Source organism: Oryctolagus cuniculus, chromosome 6 (assembly GCF_964237555.1).
Source record: "Oryctolagus cuniculus chromosome 6, mOryCun1.1, whole genome shotgun sequence".
Classification (NCBI taxonomy): domain Eukaryota; kingdom Metazoa; phylum Chordata; class Mammalia; order Lagomorpha; family Leporidae; genus Oryctolagus; species Oryctolagus cuniculus.
The window spans coordinates 163,770,469-163,789,525 of NC_091437.1; the positions used below are offsets into that span (position 1 = coordinate 163,770,469).

Sequence of the window (19,057 nt, forward strand, 5' to 3'; positions counted from 1 at the left end):
CCAAAAGGACGCTCCAGGGCTTCTCAATGAAGCAGTGCACCGATTACCAGACCCTCTGGTAGGTGCACTGGCCCAAAAACAAATTCACAAAGCAGAACAGAAAGCCCAAACCTCTCCAAACCACAGTCAGCATCTGACCTTTGGTTCCCAAGGATGGAGCCTGTCTTCTGTTTGCTGCAAGGAGAGTGCAGCTCTGGGAAAGACTGAACTCCAAGGTGGGATCTGCCAGAAGTGCACAGGGAGGCAAGCAGAGTCTTTCGTGTAACAGAAAACCTGTGTTGTTGTGTTGAAAAGAAGAGGGCAGCGATTTCTGGCAGATCCTCAGCCTGTGTCCGAACCTGTGGGAGGTGCCAGGATTGCACAGCCCCTCCTCCTAATCCGGCTGAACAGCAGGAGTTCTGATCATCCATTCCCCTCACCTGTCCAGACTGGCTGCGGAGCAGCTGCAGCCACACTGGCCCCAAGCTGCTCACACCGTGCTTCGGTCAGGATAAGCCTGGGCTCTCTACAGCTGTTCTCTGCTTTGATGAGCTGTCCTCACTAGTGTCTGACACACTTCCACTCTGTGTCCTCACCTCCCCAGCAGGGTCAAGTTCACCCGGCCCTGCCTGCTAACCTCTCCCCTTGCCTTACACCGCCTGGGCCCAGTGCTGGCCATACTTCTAGTCTCTGTCTTATCCGGGACCACATCTGTCCCTCATAAGGCTACAAGCCATGCTAGGTCTCCTCCATCCTCGTAGTCCCCAGCAAATGGCTGGGGAGGCCAGCACACAGCAGATGCACAGTCCACGTTCACGCAAGTCCCCATGGAATCGACCTCTGCACTTTGTGCCTGAACCACTGCACTGATGCAGCGCTCAATGCTGTTTCCAGATTGTCTGCAGACACTGGAAACATTTCCCAATTGTCCTGGCAGCTGCCCTGGTCCAGGCCCAGGACTCATACACTGGCTGCAGTGGTGCTGGCCACCAGGTGGGGATGTTCCGCCTCTGAACCCTGCAAGCTCTGAGCTTGCTCTTCAGGGGTTTCAGAGGAGGGGACACTGCTTCTTCCACTTCAACCGCCAGGCCAGCCTGTTAGCAAACCTCAGACGAGGCTGATGCTCACCCCTTCACTCTTTCCACTCTTGTCACCCATCCAACTCCTGCCACAGCCAGCTAATTTGGTTGCTTTGTGCAAAATAAAGCCTGCAGCAACAGTGACTCAAAATCAAGGGGCAGCATCCGTGCAGCTTCGTGCACTGCCCCAGGGGAGGAAGGAAGCAGTTGCCTTTTTTATAGAATGTATTTGATAACTTCTTTGCTGCACTGTGTCTCTCACCTGAACCACTGCAGTGACCACTGTGCCCTAACCCATCTCTCAACCACTTCAGCGAGCAGATGTAATAAGACTGCAGTGAGCACAGGTGGCCTGGAGTTCAGGGCCCCTACGGCCACCCCTTTGTGAGTACCTGAGTGTAAGGAAGCCACACTCCTCTGTGCTCCCCTACTGTGCAATGAATGGAGGTCCATGAATACCTCCCGCCCTGTGCCCCAGGGCTGCTGTGAGGATGGTGCCCAGTGAATCACCTGCAGAGGGAGCAGGGCTCCATGGGGGACACTGCTGTCACCATGGCTGCAGCTGGGATCAACTATACCCCCCCGTCCTGCCTCAAAGCTCATTCCCTTCCCCTCTGTGATACTGTGATACATACACAGGTCTGTATATATGCATGCATGCATGCACAAGTGTTCACATGTACACTTAGGAGCTTCATAAAGTTCATGGAAAATCCATCTTTTCTCTTAATTCCATTGATCCCAGATATGCATGTGTGTGTGTGTGAAAGGGAGAGAGGATGTTCACGTTTGTGGTGTATATAAAATCTCCCTCATTACTGGCACAGAGCTTTTAAAACTCCCAGAATTCCCAGAATAATAGGATTTTCTTTTGTCATTTGTAATGTCTTTTCAACTCTACTTGAGTTTATGTCAATGAGGTGACACTGGGCTGGCCCCCCTGCATGAACCAGGTGGGTTACCAGAAAGACCAGTCTATGAATAGAAAGTGGGAATGGGAGATGGGCTGGGGCTGTCTGTCACGTGGCCATGATGTGTTCCATCACACCTAATGAAGTGGAACAGCAATAACCTTTTCAGCCAGGTTGGAGAGCTTTCTGGTTGGCAAATGTGGCATCCACCTGCCAGGTGGGTGGGTAAGAGGCACAGGGGGCCGGGCCAAACCTTGCCCTGTGTACCACTTCCCCTGATGTTCATCTGTCTTCTTCATAAATAAATCAGCCCTCGTAAGAACAGTGCTTCCTGAGTTCTAGGAGTCACTTGATCATATTACTGAGCTCACGGGATCACGGAAAGCTCCAACTGGTCAGGTGTGCAACAGATGCAAAACTTGAGATTGGCATCTCACGTGGGGGCAGCCTCGCGAGCTCTGAGGCTAACCCCAGCCAGTGTGAGGAGTGAACGGAATCAGATGCTGAGACGCCTGGCTTCCAGGTGTCAAAAGACTGACTATCGGCATGGGTGAACCCTCGTGCATCTGGTGTCCGAGTGTTCTCAGGGGAGGAAATAATCTCAGCGATTTTTTTCTCCACACAGCCCAAGAGAGCTGGTCACTCCCCTTCTCCATGGCTCCCTGTCCCCCTCTGCATAGCCTGGACTCCCTCCTGCTCATGCCACCCTTCCCTGGAGCCCACACAATGCTCCACACACACAGCCCCGCACCTGGGGCTCCCTTGTCTCCAGAATCCCTTGCACAAACGGGAGGCTCTGTTGCTCCCTCAAGGCTTGGCTCCAAAGAAGCTTTTCTTCTGGAGTCCACCTCCTGCCAGACAAAGCTGGCGACGTCTCTGCCTGGTGTCACACAAGGCAGCACAGTGTCAGCCTGCACGGCTGCACCCTCGCCAGCTCACGAAACAGGATGAGCAATGGCCGTGCAGCAGTAGCAGTGGTGCTGTGTACCAGGCTCTGTGCTACACTCTGTGTGCAGGTGACCTAATTCCATCCTCCCTGTAATTCCCTTCACACATGGGAAACCAGCCACTGAGAGGGGAAATGTCCCCCTACCCAAAGGCAGAGAGCCAATCAGCCGATCCCTGCAGTCCAGGCAGAAGTCGACTCTAACCACTACTCTCCATGCAATCCATGGCACAGGACAACACACACACACACACGCACACACAGCTCTGTGCAATCAATGAACAGACACATGGAGTCCAAGCTCATTGTGCAGAGGAGCCAGCAACCTCAGGGAGGGACACTGAGTGTTCCAGCGCCAAGTCACTTCCTTGTCTTCGTAATTCATTTGTTCATCCACTCCTTCCAGCATTTACTCAGAGCTAACCAGGTGCCAGGAGCCCTTCCAAGCAGTGGAGGTTCAAGAGTGAACCAAACACTTCCCTAGCCTTCTTGCTCCGGAAGCAAAGGGGTTGCCACTGACATGGCAGGAATGTTGGCTGAAATGAATCAGAACTCTATGGAGCAGTTCCCAGGGAAACAGCAATCCTTTGTGGCCATGAAGATTAAAGGGACATGGGCATGTGGCACAGTCCCTGGGCACACGTGGCAGCAGCATCTACTTTATGATGAAGGAGATGACTAGTCAGACCCAGGAAGATTGCACCAAATACAATGGTGAGCTTGTTTTGCGTGCTGCGCCCCGTGCCAGGCCCCATGCACATACTTCATAGCCTGCCGTCTCCAGTTCCACTTCCTGAGGTTGTGGCCTCATGCTGCGGAGCAGCCTATGAGTGGCCTAATCCTGTTCTGCCAGAGCTGTGACTCATCCTTGGTGAGCCCAGCCTGCCTTCTTCATCCACTGACCACAATCCAATCACTGGTTTTATAGAATGTTTCTATCAATTAAATGAGGCAATGCACACAGAACAGCATACAGGCAACTAGCAAGTGCACCATGCTCACTGGTTGAGAAAAAAGGAACACTGTTAACAACCAAGTTATTTTTACAGATAGGAACGTTAAGGTTCATAAAGGTTAAGCTTGTCTAGAGGCACACAGTAGGCATGGAATTCAAAGCTGGGTCTTTGTTGGCGGCAGTGTTGATTGTCTTTGCAACATGTCAGGATTCCCACCAGTCCCACTATCAAGCAGCAAACACGAGCAGGCCTCCCCACCCAATGGACTGTGGTGTGGGAGGAAACCCAGGCTGTGGACATGGAGCTCTGGAAGGCAGAGGTCTTGCTGGGTGTGAGTAGCCATTCTCCACTGGTGCCAGGTGACCATGACCAGGTGCACTGGCAACACAACCTCGGGGGTGCAGGCAGGTTAAAGGGGACGTGAGTGACAAGCATCCCAACAGCACGTGGCTGAGACTCTGCTGAGGAAGGAGGTGGTGCCAGCACTGCTGCTGAGACTGTCTGTGTTCTGGAAGCCTGAGCACGGTAGTGGGTTACCAACAAGCAGAACCACAGGCCACGCCTCCTCTGCCTCCTTGCGTCTCCCAACTGGCTCACAGGAAAGGGAGTAAGAGCATTGACAGATAGTTGCTAATCAGCTCTGCAGCTGGACTTGTGAGTTGCAAAGTTGACTTGGAGAGCTGTTCATGATTTTTCAAAGGCTAAAACTGAGTTTCTGATAATTCACAGACGCAAGCCATTTTCCCTTGGGATGCTGAGCTGCACCCCCACAGGCCCATGGCTCTGGCCAAGCTCTGGGGAGATGGGGCCTGAGACATCCTGGAGAAGGAGAGGCCAAATCCATAGAGCTTACTCCACGGGCTGAGCCATTCAAGACCTTTTTATGAGCCCCTCTGAACCCTGCACAGTAACACCAAAGAATCTGAGGCCCTAACGGCAGAGTTGGTTATCCATGGACAAGAGACTGAGAAGAATGATGCAGCACCAGGATATGAACCAGGCCTGCATGGCTGCAAAGTATCTGAGCCTTTCCCAAAACAGTGGAGAATAGCAATGGTCAGGAGCCTGGTGGCCGCCTGTCTGCTTAGCCATCCATCTGTCCAATGGCCTTGCTAGGTCAGGCCTGGAGAGCATCCAGGGGCTGGCATCAAGGTCCTTCCAGGCCCTACTGACCCATGCATGCTCTAGTGTTGCTCCCTCGCTGCCTGTCCATCCCTGCACTTAACCTGTGTGTGATATCCCCACCAGCAAGTCCTGCCCATTCTTCCAGACTTGTGGCAAATGGCTCAGCCCCACAGACCCGTCCCTAATGCCTGCTGTTCTGAGTGCCCAGCACCCCACGTCTCTGCATCCTGCTTTGTCACGGGGAACTGCTGTATCCAATGGGGCAGTTAGCTTTTCTAACTTGATAATGAAGTTGAAGGAGGGGTCCTCTACCCTGGCTGCAGGTAATACTGGTCTGGGAGCTCCAGATGAAAGCACCAGTCCCTGAGCTCCAACCCCAGATATTCTGGTCAGCCAGTGTGGGTGTCCAGGCCCCAGGCAAATGTGTCTAAGTCTCCAGGATAATTCCCTTGGGCAGTGAGGGCTGAGAAACACTGGTTTAAAAGGCAGAGGTGTCTGCTGGCTATGAGATTCTGAGTCCTGCTTCTATCATTGATTGGCTGTGTCACTGATCCCAAGACACCAGACTTCTTTCCAACCTCAGTTTGCCTCTTGATGTAAGGATGAGAGTGTGCACCCAGACTGTCCAACACAGTGGGATGTGCCAGGACTCCAGAGGATGTAGGTTTCAGCAGTATGCACTGGTCAAACATTTGAACCTATGAACCTATGATTGAATCTACCCTCCCTGCTACACCCGAGGCCACCTGGGCACAGGTGCAGGGTGCTGCCACCCACAGTGAGGAGCTCATAGTCAGTGGTTTATAAATGTTTCTTCAGTGCATGGATAATGGACAAATAAATAAAGGAAGTATATGTTCCAAGGTAACAGAAGTTTGATAATGCATTTAGGTTTTCAAACATACCCAGCAGAGAACAATGTACACTAATAGACACCTACTGAGATGTAACAACACTTCTTCAGTGTGAGATCTTGGGTGAGGTTCCAGTCTTGTCTTTTTACCCCTGATTTGTACGGCAGCAAGCAGTCTGCTTGGCATCACTACCACTATGCATTCAGAACTCGGCCCATGCTTTCTTACCTGCAGCTCTGAGCACAACTGGGAGAGTGTTTCTTCCACAGCAAGGGCCTCTAGGGAGAAATAAAACACAATACCATGCCAAATGAGTGCACAGTGAAATGAAGGAGTGGCTAATTAATAACACCTAGGTTTCAAGTTAGCATTAAAGTCACATGTCGCTCCTCCTCGGGCTCGCGGGAGAACGACACCGGACTGGACGCTGTTGTTTAAGCAAATGACTCTGCATTGTGCGCTCAAGCCCGCTCCTGTGCTAACTGCATTCTAACCGCATTCCACTTGGTGTGTGTCTGCATTCTTGTTATTCTTTCGGCACGTGGTATGAGGTGTCTGTGGCACCTCGCGGCGCATAAGCGATTCCCCCCCACCGCTCAGCTTCTATCTCGCCTTTATCGTCCTCTCCAACCAATCCGTGCTCTGCTGCCCGCGTGCTGAGCACGCCACTTTCTTCCAATCAGAGGTTGGGTCAGCTCCTGTAGCTCGTTAGTCAAATTGATGAAGCAGCCAAAGCCGCTGTATAGAACTTGTTTACTCCCTCTCAGCGCCATGTTGTGGGGGCCGGGCCCTGCTTCTCACAGTAACAGAGACAAATACATTTGCTGAGGACTCTCCTTATCTCTATTCTGACTGCCTAAAGGGACCATGCTTAGAGAATACATGTAATTTGAAGCCATACCTTGGGTACTAGATAAAGGCTAACACTGTCTCATGAATGCGTTTTTGAGAAACAGTAGATCCCTACATCAACCCTGCACTTTTTGTGCCCAAAGTGCGTCCATGTTTATTTGTGCTTTCATTGGTACACCCAGATATACACACACACAGATACACCCGGGCCACAGTTACAGGCTATGGATTTGTGTCTCCATCGTAGAGATGAAAACCAGAAACCCTGGGAAGTACAGTGGCAGGGCTGAGCCTCCTACAAGGTCCATTGATTCCAACACTAATGAACATCATAACTTTCCATGCCACCAACAGTGCAACCTGTGACTGCACTATCTTCACAGCAGGAACCAGTACCCTGTGATTTAATAGTCATCGTCCTGCCCACATTTAAACTTTCCCTAGTTCCGTGATGCTTAGGTTGGTTGACTGCACAAGGCTGTGGTATAAGGGTTTTTTTTTTTCTAGATTTATTTATTTATTTGAAAGTCAGTGTTACAGAAAGAGAGGGAGAGGCAGAGAGAGAGACACAGAGAGAGAGAGAGAGAGACAGAGCTCTTCCATCTACTGGTTCACTTCTCAGATAACTGTAAGAACCAGGGTTTAGTCAGGCTGACACCAAGAGCCAGGAGCCAGAAGCTGCATCTGGGTCTCCCACATGTCTGGCAGGGGCCCACACAGTTGGGTCATTTCCCATTGCTTTTCACAGGCCACTAGCAGGGAGTTGGACCAGAAGGAGAGCAGTTGGAACATGAACAGTCACCCATACAGGATGCCAGAATCACAGGCAGACGCTTCACCTGCTGAACCATAACACTGGCCCCTGTGGTAGGAGATTTAATGAGAGCATTGTTTTCCAAGTGCAGATGCGCAATCTTGTACACCATAGGGTCCTAGCTGATGACCTTATTAGCATGTACCTCCTCTCTGGACTGCTGACCTCAGGTACGGAAACCTCACGAGACCCAACAGACTTTTGTTATAGTCAGCGTGGCTGTGTCCTCAGCATCTAGTACAATGTCTGACTCCATAGTAAATGCTCAATAAAATATGATTCCAAAATATGATGAGTGAGTGAAAACAAATTAATTCAGTTCCTTTGGGTATTTTATATATGGAGAGAGAGAGAGAGAGAGAGAGAGATCCTAAACAACCTTCATTACACCTTGAGTAATTTAAAGGGGTTCTGATTAAGTGCCTGTCTTGGGGTTTTCTTCTCTTGGAAGCCACCCTCCATGCCACTCTGGCTGGAGGTCCTTGATTCTTTTTTTATTTTTTAAGATTTATTTTATTTATTTGAAAGAGTTACAGAAAGAGGTAGAGATAGAGAGAAAGGTCTTCCATCCGCTGGTTCACTCCCCAGATGGCCGGAGCTGCACTGATCCAAAGCCTGAAGCCAGGAGCTTCTTCAGGGTCTCCCACATGGGTGCAGGGGCCCAAGCACTTGGGCCATCTTCCACTGCTATCCCATGCAATAGCAGAGAGCTGGATTGGAAGAGGAGTAGCTGAGACTAGAACCGGTGCCCATATGGGATGCCAGCACTTCAGGCCAGGGCTTTAACCCGCTGCACTGCAGTGCCAGCCCCTGGAGGTCCTTGATTCTAATAAATACTTTTAAATCTCTTTGCTGTCCACTCGGAAATTCTTCTTCCATGTGAGACAAAGAACTGAGGTAACAATAATTTCTCTGCTGCCGCTTTCCCATAACATTTTTTGGTGCCATGACTTGGACTGCAACTCCAACGTGATGTGGATCCAACGTCATCATCCCGTCAGACTGGTGACAATTGCCCCCAATTTGCCGGAGGGTTTCTAGGCAAGAATCTAGGCCCAGTAATTTCAGATGCTATTGAATGCATATGAATTAATCCACATGATGACTTCTTAAGATACCTCCGGACCTGACTCCTCATCCTTGAGACTGGTTTGAGTGACAGCCTCTCTGTTAGACATGTCCAGTATTGGCTCTTGGTTTTACAGTATAAGGTTGTTGTCTCTTTGCAGGGTCTCCAGTTTTTCTCTACCCTGCCCCTCCGTGGGCTCCTACAGGAGCCTCCTTGTAGTCACTGCCCTATCACCTATCAGATTCTCCTTAGAAATCTGGATGTTTTTTCTTCTTAAAACCTAACAATAGTGAGCAATCTCCAGTGGGCTTCCTGTCCCTGGCGCATGGGTCCCTAGCCTACAGTAACCCTTGAGACCCATCTCACAGCTGCTAACCTTTTGTTTCAGAGGCAATCCCAAGTAGCTGATGCTGACTAGGCATCAGTGGCCTAAGGGATTTTTTCTTTGAGTAAAAGGAAAACTAGAATCTAAAATGACATCTTTGGTAAATAGCATTTGATATAAATGTAACTTTGGCCTTAATTCAGATAGAGGTATGATATAATGTCAGGATCTTCAGTCATCTAGGTGTAATCGCTAAATGTAAATCGGGTAAAGCAAATGAGATAAATGTGTTTAAATGTAAACTTTGGTTAACACCTTATATACTATGGAGAAACTATTTGATTTTGTTTAATAAGTATGTTTTCATAAACTGTATGAAAAATAGTTCAACACTGCTTTTAACTCAGACTGAAATTTGATGTGTTACCTTATTTTAAAAATGTTGTCTTAATTCAGAGATTTTTAACAGGTTATTTCAAAATGTAAATCAAGGAAATTGGCAGATGGAAAACATCACAAGTACAGAAAAAGTGTTCTTGGTAAGGAACGTTAAGAAGGAAAGAGGGTTTTTTTAAACAAAAACAAACAGTTTTTGTTTTTGTGGTTTTTTTTTTTTAATAAAGAATGGACATGGTTTGTAAGAATTACTTATCCTGATGGCTAGTTTACTCTAGACTGGAATGGAAATGATAGGATGTTTCAAGTAAGTTGAGGAAGGTGTGTGGAAGCGCAGAAGGTTATGAAAGAAATAAATTTTTGGATACAAAAGCTGTTAATCTATTTTTCTCTGACATCAAATTAGAATCTGATCTGTTAAAGCAATAAGGTTTTTGCAATTCGTATATGTTAGTAAATATTCTAAAATAATGTTAAAAATCAGTTTTAAAAAAAAAAAACTGTAGCATCTCCTTTTAATAGTTTTGTATAATTGGTGACTCTGTCCGTTTTCTAACTAGCTCCAGTAAGCTATTTTCTCTTCCCTAGTTCTGACTCTGTTAAAATTGTTGCAAGTTATGGGATAATTCCGTGTGCTGACTAATTTAAATTTTATTCACTTAATTCTTAGGATAACCAAAGACAGATCTTGAGTTCTGCTGAAGTTATCAGTTGTGTTCTCTTAATGTCTCTGTTAAATTCTAGTTGCTTAAAAACAAAACAGCTGAATCTTTTATGAAGAGCTATGGGTTGTTTAAATATGTGCTTATTTTAAAGCATTTGAGTAATCATTTTGTATCAATGACCAAATTTGGTCCATATTATGTCATTATGATAATGTAAAATGCTACTGATACAAATGTCAAACTCTAATGATCATGTGTTGTTATCAGACATGATGATTATCTTAATGAAAAAGGCCCAATGTTTGATAAAATCTTACGGGTGCTTTCAAAAATACTGTGTGGAATAGCGAGTACCTATTCTTGTTGGTTACTGAGTTTATAATTTTAAACATGGCTATTTACAGCCTTTGTCATCCACAGTTCTGTATTCTCCAAACCTTAAAAATCAGATTCACTGCTCATGAAGTTCAAACGTCGTTGGTTCTGTGTTTAAATGTGTCCTTTCAGATTCCAAAGGACCTGTTTTTCCCTGACCGCTATTGTGCTCAATGCTCTGGCACAGTTCTGCTAGCAGATAGAGGCAATAATGTTTTACAGGTTCCAACTTAGATGTGGTTAATTCAGATTACTAAGGGCAGAAGGAAATTCTAATTGGTTGATGGTAATAAAAAAGAACAGCTAAAGATTTTAGAAAACTGTTACTGAAGCTGCTCTTTTGCTCTATCTTGTATGTTAAGCTACACATGTGCACATATTGTATGTCTACATGAGAAAATTTAAGAGTTCTGTTTTCATTGGCTTATAGATAAAATATCATTCTTAAATTCAAACTGGCTGGAGGCCCTATATTCTAATAAATACTTTTAAATCTCCAAATAAAAAGTGCCTGTCTTTATTGCACTGCATGACTGGAGCCTTAAAAAGCTGCAGTGTTGCATGGCTGAAGGAGAGCTGAGGAGCAGAGGACGTGGTCGGGACTCCAGAGCTGCTGAGGGTGGCGGGGAAGATGGCTCCAGAGCTCAGTGCACCACTGCTAACACTGCCCTGCCTCCTTCACTACCCGCCAGCGAGTGTGTATGTGACCTCTGCGGGGACTCTGCTCTCAAAGACCCTAAGTCTAGTGGGGAGGTGAAACATGCAAATGCGTCATTATTATGTGATGTGTTCAGTGCAGGAATAGACACTGTACAGGGCCAGAGACATCAGCAAAACCTGAGTGTCCCAGCTGCTGAGATCTAGGGGTATAGGAAGGGAAGTCCAGGTACCCAGCAGGTGTCCAGTGTTGAAACAGGTGCTAAACTTGAAGACTAGGCTGAGAACCTGGCCTCTGTTGTTACAGGCAAAGGAGGTTCCTTAGTGGACTGAGAACCATAACATATCACCTGTTACAACACAAGAGTAATGTGGCAGAAAGATCCCAGTCCCAAGGGACAAGTGCAGGGTGCCTGAGCTCCCGTCTCAGCTCTGCAACACCTTGCTGTGTGCCCTGAGAATTCCTGTGACCTTTCTAAGCCCCACTTTGCTTTTCTGTGAGGATTTATTTATTTGAAAATCAGAGTTACAGAGATAGAGGGCAACACAGGAAGAGGAGAGAGAGAGAGAGAACTTCCCTCCACTGGTTCACTCTCCCAGATGGCCGCAACAGCCAGGGCTGAGCCAGGCTGAAGCCAGGAGCCAGAAGCTTCATGCTGGTCCCCCATGAAAGTGGTAGCAGCCCAAGCACTTGGGAAATCTGCTGCTGCTTTTCCCAGGCCATTAGGAAGGAGCTGGATCAGAAGTGGAGCAGCCAGGACTTGAACCTGTGGTAGCAGCTTTACCCACTATGCCACAGTGCCAAACCCCAAGCCTCACTTTCATCACTGTCAGTCAAGAGAGATTCAAGCCCAGTGGTCTCCCTGACATGTAATCTATGGAAAATCCATGTGCAATAATCAATCTGTCCCTGGACAACCAAACAGGAGAGATACTTAGAGGTTTCTTCACTCACTCAGAGTAAGCAAATCTATCTATCTATCTATCTATCTATCCATCTATCTATGCATCCATCTCTTTATTAGAGCATTTACAAGCCCTCTTACAAGTAACATTCCGTAATTACACCCCAATTAAGAAAAGTTTATAACAAAAGTGCTCACCCCTCCCAAGTGACTTAATATTTCGTGCCATGTGTTCCAGGTGTAAAATCCGTTCAGCAAATGCTTGATGAATAACTGCAGGATTGAACGACGTGCCTTGAGGCGCCCGTCTCTTCTGACTGCATCTGCACTTCCACAACTCTCTCCTGCTAGGGTGTCAGAGCACAGCAAACCCTGCCTGAACTCAGGGTTGTCACCGTGACACTCACAGAAGCAAGCCAGTCTTTCTGAAGCCAGAGTTCCCAGCAAGAATGACCCGTCCCCATGCCCTTACCCAGCTCCATGTGAGGCAGCTCTGGGATGTCCCTCATGATGGCCAGAAAGTAGAGGCGGAGTCCCCGGTAGGCGTGTAGGAGCAGGAGGCACAGGTCCCGGTGCCACTTGTGTGCATGCTGCATGCAGTTCTCGGAGGGCACGTAGAAGCTCCCCTGTGGGCGTGAGACAGAAAGCACAGCTGAGGAATACCGTGCCTGGCCCAGGCAGCACAGGGCTCCCAGCCTCTGCCGCCCGCCGGTGTCGGCATTCAGGGAAGCAGGCCCGATCTTTAGAAAACCGCAAGTAAAGATTCCAGGAGGAGACATCTGAGACTGAGCCTCCTCTTTATCCCTCCTCCATGTGGGAGAAACATCGATGTCACGCTTCCATCTTACCACGTTCAACTTAAAAAAACAAAAAGCAACACAAGTTACCTATCCCACCTTTCTGGGTGGCTTTTTTGTTTTATCATGAGCAAGCCAGACAGGATAAAGGACTGCAAATCAGGTCTTTTGATGGGTTTTATCCCCACCTTGTAACTGAAGGTCAATCTCCTTGTCAAGCTTTTTTTTTTTTCCCCAAAAATTGTGCTTAAAAACCCTACTATAGGCTGGCGCTGCAGCTCACTAGGTTACTCCTCTGCCTGTGGCGCTGGCACCCCAGGTTCTAGTCCCAGTTGGGGCACCGGTTCTGTCTCGGTTGCCCCTCTTCCGGTCCAGCTCTCTGCTGTGGCCGGGAGTGCAATGGAGGATGGCCCAAGTGCTTGGGCCCTGCACCTGCATGGGAGACCAGGAGGAAGCACCTGGCTCCTGGCTTTGGCTCGGTGTAGCACGCCAGCAATAGCAGCCATTGGGGGGGTGAACCAACAGAAGGAAGACCTTTCTCTCTGTCTCCCTCTCTCACTAACTCTGCCTGTCAAAAAAAAAAAAAAAAAACACTACTACTGGCTACTCTGGGGTTTTGCCTCCCTTGGAATCCCCCTCCATGCTGCTCTGGCTGGAGGTCTTTGACTCTAATAAATCTGGCTTTTAAATCTCAAAAAAAAAAAAAAAAACCACCCAGCAATAATGATAATAAACGACAATGAGGAGAATGAAGATGATGGTGGTGTTGACCTCCCAGGTTTGTGACAACTGAGAGGCCTCCCCCACCAGTCCAGGCTGCACAATAAGAGGAGGCCCTCAAGATGGACAGAGCTGGGTATCTTTTCATAAGGAGATAAGGACCCTAGAGAGGTCCTTGGAGCCTGCGATTGAGGGGTAGGCACTGCCGAAAAGAAGGAAATATGTCGTAAAATCAGAAGAAATCGTGAAGTTAAATCAAAGGCTCTGGATGTGAGCTTGCAGTGTGGGCGCATGCTGCACATTGCTTTGTCTGTAGATGGAAGTGCTTTGAACTGCTGGAATTACCAACTGATCCGGCCAACAAAGACTGGGCCTGGATGAAAAGGAAGGAACAGAAACTCCAGAGTTCCTTACTGAGTGGAGAAGGGCATCCTGGGACGAATTCCAGGAAGAATTTGCTCTGAGAGCAGGAGGATCCAGTGTGCTGGACGCCTCAGTGAAGTCAGGGCCTGCAGGTCCAGATGCTGCCCACACAGCCATGATGGGAGGAAGCAGTGGCCCTCATGCTCCCATGCTGCCTTGCCTGTCCTGCTGGAAGAACCCAGGCAAGGACTGTGATTTTGTGCATTGGTGGGTGTGCTGGAATCTGGGGCAGCCCCCTCCTCACTTCGTCTCCTTTCTCCTTGCTGCCATCTAAAAGGGTTGAATTCAGCCAGTGGAGACAGCAAAGGTCTGATGGTGGTCAACACCCATCTGAACTTCAGCTGTGCTCCCGATGGTGTGTGCACACAGGCAGTGATGGGAGTAACTACACCCAGTCTAATTCAAGGTGCCACACAGAAGGAAACCTGGATGGAAACCTGAGGTGTGCTGTCTCCCAGATCTGAGACTGTCTTAGGTTAATTCTCTAGGAAAGGGATTCTAAGGTTACTGGTGATGCTCTCAGGGGCAATAGCATGGGGTCTCAATGGGAGGCTTTGTCCATGCTGTAGGTGTGTAGGGCCTGCAGAGATGCCTGACCTCAGGGCAAGGGCCAGGTCTTGTACCCCTGCATTGCCCTTGGGTGAGAGGCGCTAGACTGGACAATATCCAGACCTGGATATGAGTTACTGTTGGCCCCCACCATCTCGGCAGTGTGAGGAAGGAGTGGATGGCACAAGGTGGGGTCTGAGCAGCATGCCTGAGGCCTCGGAGAGACCCTCTGCAGCAACATCCACTCCCGAGGCTCTCACCCTCGCCTGAAGCACAGAATGTCAGCTCCTTCTGATGTGGACGTAAGAAAGACATTCAGCCGTTTGGAGCCAGAAGACTTACCTGTTTCATAACCAGAAAACTCAGCCAACCAGAACTTCTGTATTTACCCAGCATTCAGCGTAATGTATCTATTCCAATTTCTTATATTTCCTGTTACAGTGAGGGCAAATTCAGAGAAGCCAATTCAGCTGTGCAATGGCGACAGAGCTTACGCACAGCAGGGTGCATGCCAGACGCCCCAGGTGCATGGAGAGAGAAGGGACCACTGCTGGTGAAGCATCTGGACGGTCCTACTACTCTTGACCTCACTCCATCTTCAGAAAGAGCCATAAAGGGCAGCTCCTCTAATGCCGCTTTTCAAAACAGCATATAAATGCAGTAAAAAGGAAAAATTCTCGATTATCACCAGAGGAAGTACAAATCACCCTATTCTCCAGAGTCCAATAATTTCTTGAAGAATTTTTAGTATATTTCCTTATGCATGTGTGTCTGTGTGTATGTGCACTTATCACATGTGTGTATGTCCTGAATTCACTGAGCATTTCTCTGTTCCTTATTCTTATCAGTCTATATGTCTTAGAGTTCTTTCAGATCTGACTAAACTCCCGTTCCATTCCACAGACCACAGAATGTGACTCAGAGAACTGAGTGACTTGTTCAGGGCCACTCTGCAAGCCAGCAGCAGAGATGGTTCCCACAATTCTGGCACGAAACCGAGGCAGCCCTCCTCTGCATTGCACACGTGCCCCTGAAATCCACGTCTGGCAGGCAACAGATGCTCGACAAAGGACCGCTTACTTTGGCAGAGGCATTAATTTAAGTCTTGCAGCGTCTCTATCAGCTGTGACTAAGCAGGAATGACTGCAGAAAGGGGCAACTAACAAAGGCATAAAATCCAGAAAGTACAAGGGCATGGTGGGTTCACTGCAAGCGGCCCCCAGAATCCTGTTTCCTGGTCCTGCTACCTGCTCCCAACTCCATTTCTTCTTCAGGAACTACTCAAGAAAGTAAGGAATCTATGATGTCAGTTATTTGTAAGACTCCCAACATCAAATGAAGTTTTCAGGAAAAATATAAAGGAAATTTTGCAGAATCTTCATAGGACTAATCCAATAAGATTATTGAGATAAGAAGACAAAACCCTAACACAAAGAGAAACCCTGAAAAATACACGCGTGGCTAGCGATTATTCTAAACAAAATGAACCAAGACACAGCCCCTCTTCTGCATACATTATTCAACAGAACACCTCTGAATGTGAGAAACTCCATGTCGCAGTGAGAAAGCCCACGCATCTCCACCAGAACTGATGGACGGAACTGAAGAGCCCACCACCATCTCCCCAGCACAGAGCAAGACACTTCCGCAGCCCTTTAATAATGAAACAGGAATCAAGTAGGGCAGGCAGACCACTAGGCTGTACCTGAACTTACATATGGAGGGCTCCAGGCCAGAGCCCAGCCCACAGCAGGTGCACAAAAAAAGACAGGTGTCTCTCAATTTCTGTGACTGGATTAAGTCCTGTGTAAGTGGGAAGATATTTGAATCATTGAAAGGGAGTGCACTACAGTGTCTGGAGCCTGGCTATAGAACAACTTGTCTTCATTTTGAGCTTGAAACTCAAGTCTGAGTTCTTGCTTTGTCATCTATTCCCAATGACATTTCAGACAGGCTCTTCCTCTCCTGCAAGCAGGTACAGCATCTATAAAGAAGGGATAGTCGTGATGGGCATCATAGGGTTGCTGTTATGGATTCAATGAGCTTGTGTGAAAGTCCCACAGTCCTAAAGTAGGGGGAGGTGAGGAGGCGTTGGGCCTTAAAGGCAGGCCTGTGTTCATCAAGTCTGTATCGTCACAGAGGTCACTCCGATGTGTTCACCTGTACTTCCATCCTCTTTGAACTCTGCTATGCCAGCTGTTTCAGGTCCAGAAACAGGTAACACACCACTTCCACCCTGAGGGTGTTCCAGGAGTGTTGGAGGGAGAGGCAGATAGGGAAATACCTGGTCTTACACTGACTTATACAAGGCTCAGGCATATGGGCAGTGCACCCTAAAAAGAACTTTTGCTTACTTAGGACACATTGATGGATGTCTATAGATTGTGAGACTGAAGAATTAATAGTGATCCACTTAGAACCCAAAAAATAAATTGTGATGTCGTTCAAGTCTGTCGGGAGCTCTGCAGTCAAATTAGCCTGCACACAGGCCGGCCTGCACTGACAGGGTACAGAGTTCCCTTCGTATAAGAAGCACCAGCTTCCCGACATGGAAAGGAGGGATAACAGCCAAGCAAAAGTGCTCAGGAGAATGCCTGGTGTCTACCAGCACTAAAGAACTTGCAGGTGCTAGTTAAGAAGTTTCACTTCTTCCTTCATTTATTACCCAACAGAGAATACAGAAATCAGACATAGCTAAGCTTATCGTCAACTCTTGCCTTTATATAAATGCCAGTCAAATCCACATCTCTAAGTATAAACCCTGCCTAGATCTATTTCCCAAACTTGTGGCTGGACATCCTGCCTCAAGTCACAAAGCGTTTTAACTGGAGCCTTGTACCATTCCCCTCCCTAGATCCTTCTCTTCTCTCTGGGCTCCATGAAGGGACCCAGCTTTGCCCAATGTCCAAGAAAGGAAGGGAGCTCTCCTGGCCTCCAAATCTCCTCAAGAATGAGTTTTAGCTTCTTAGGGTTGCAACCTCCACAATTCTCTTCTCTCTGCCCTACTTGGAGTCATCTACACTGCTTACTTGGATTATTAAAAACAGCCTTCTAACAAGTCTCCTTGTCTTTGCCCTGCCTTCCATCTGCGGTACCGCCTGTGCAGGTTGGTTTATATGGTCTACATCGCTACAAGGCATTTGCATCTTAAGCTCTGCCACCATTTCCAGATTCACCTGCTGCCTTCGCTTCCCTCTAAAGCCTTTGTTGAATTCTCCTCTTGAGCCCTGACCCCTCTCTACCTGAAATGACCTCTCCCAGCCTTTCTGAACTAACCTCTACCACCAGCAAGACTCAGGTCAAACGCCATCTCCTCCCTGAGCTTCTGCACCACTCCTCCTCTGTGACCTCTTGTAAACACATCATTAGACCAGGTATTTCCCTATCTGCCTCTCCCTCCAACACTCCTGGAACACCCTCAGGGTGGAAGTGGTGTGTTACCTGTTTCTGGACCTGAAACAGCTGGCATAGCAGAGTTCAAAGAGGATGGAAGTACAGGTGAACACATCGGAGTGACCTCTGCGACGATACAGACTTGAAGAACACAGGCCTGGCTTTAAGGCCCAACACCTCCTCACCTCCCCCTACTTTAGGACTGTGGGACTTTCACACAATTCGAGGATTTGGAGTAGGACATCCTATCACAATATTCATGTCATAGATATTTATGTTCTATGTAATTCTACTTGTTTATTCTTCAGAGGGAGCATTAATACAATCTGAGTTGTCCTTGGTATATGGTGACCATCTAAATCTTTCCAAAATCATCCAAACACACCCATAAAGGTTTGTTTATTTATTTATTTATTTGAAAGGCAGAGCAACATGGGGAGGGTGGATCTTCCACCAACTGGCTTACTCCCCAAATAGTCCTAATGGCTGCGCCTGGGTCAGGCTATAGCCAGGAGTCAGAAATTCCATTCTGGTTTTCCACATGGGTGGCAGAGCCCCAAGTACTTGGGACACCTCGTGCTGCTTTGCTAGGCAGATCAGCAGGGAGCGGGATAGAAAGCAGAGCAGCCAGGATTCGAACTGATGCTGTGATATGGACTACTGACAACACAAGAAGCAGCTTAACACACTGCACATGATGCTGGCCCTGGAATTATATATTTTGTCAAGCCATTTCAATGCTTTCTTGTGTATATTACAATGGTAGGAGAATGCATGCATGGAAGTGGTTTTTAATATTTTTGATGTTTATTTGAAAAAGAAATGTAAGCTATATCAGACCACAAGATCTAGAATGCTATTAATAGTAGCTACTGTTCACTGGGTGTACTGAGTGCCTGGTACTATTTTTAGTCTCGAGTGTCTCCTCTGGATGATGCAGTGAGTTTTATGTTATTAGTTCATTTTTTTTACCAATAAGAAAATCATAAACATCATCATAAACAGATTAATAAGCTGCAATCTTTTATTATCTGATCCTACTTAATGCCAGGCATTGTTTCAGCACTGAACACGTATTAGTCATTTAATTATCATGGCGACAGTGCCCTGATGAAATGAACCTGATTCAATTTGGAAAACTGAAGCTCAGAGCAGTAAATGATTTGCTTGCAGGCTGCATGGCAAACAAGTGGCAGATCAAGAATTCAAACACGAGCTGGTGCTGAAAGCCACACACTTTCAGCCTTTTTTTTGCTGCACTTCCTCC

At 47.6% G+C, this 19,057-nt stretch overlaps 1 protein-coding gene across 6 annotated transcripts in view; it reads right to left on the reverse strand.

The window, feature by feature from the left end:
* FAM135B (family with sequence similarity 135 member B) overlaps positions 1-19,057 on the reverse strand; it is a 364,289-nt gene that overhangs the window by 44,060 nt on the left and 301,172 nt on the right. For all 6 annotated transcript variants that reach the window (XM_070075533.1, XM_070075534.1, XM_070075535.1 and 3 more), the window contains 2 exons: positions 12,381-12,534; positions 6,079-6,128 (listed from right to left, as the gene is read on the reverse strand). In XM_070075533.1, coding sequence (XP_069931634.1) covers positions 6,079-6,128; positions 12,381-12,534 — 204 coding nt within the window. The remainder of the gene's footprint in view (positions 1-6,078; positions 6,129-12,380; positions 12,535-19,057) is intronic.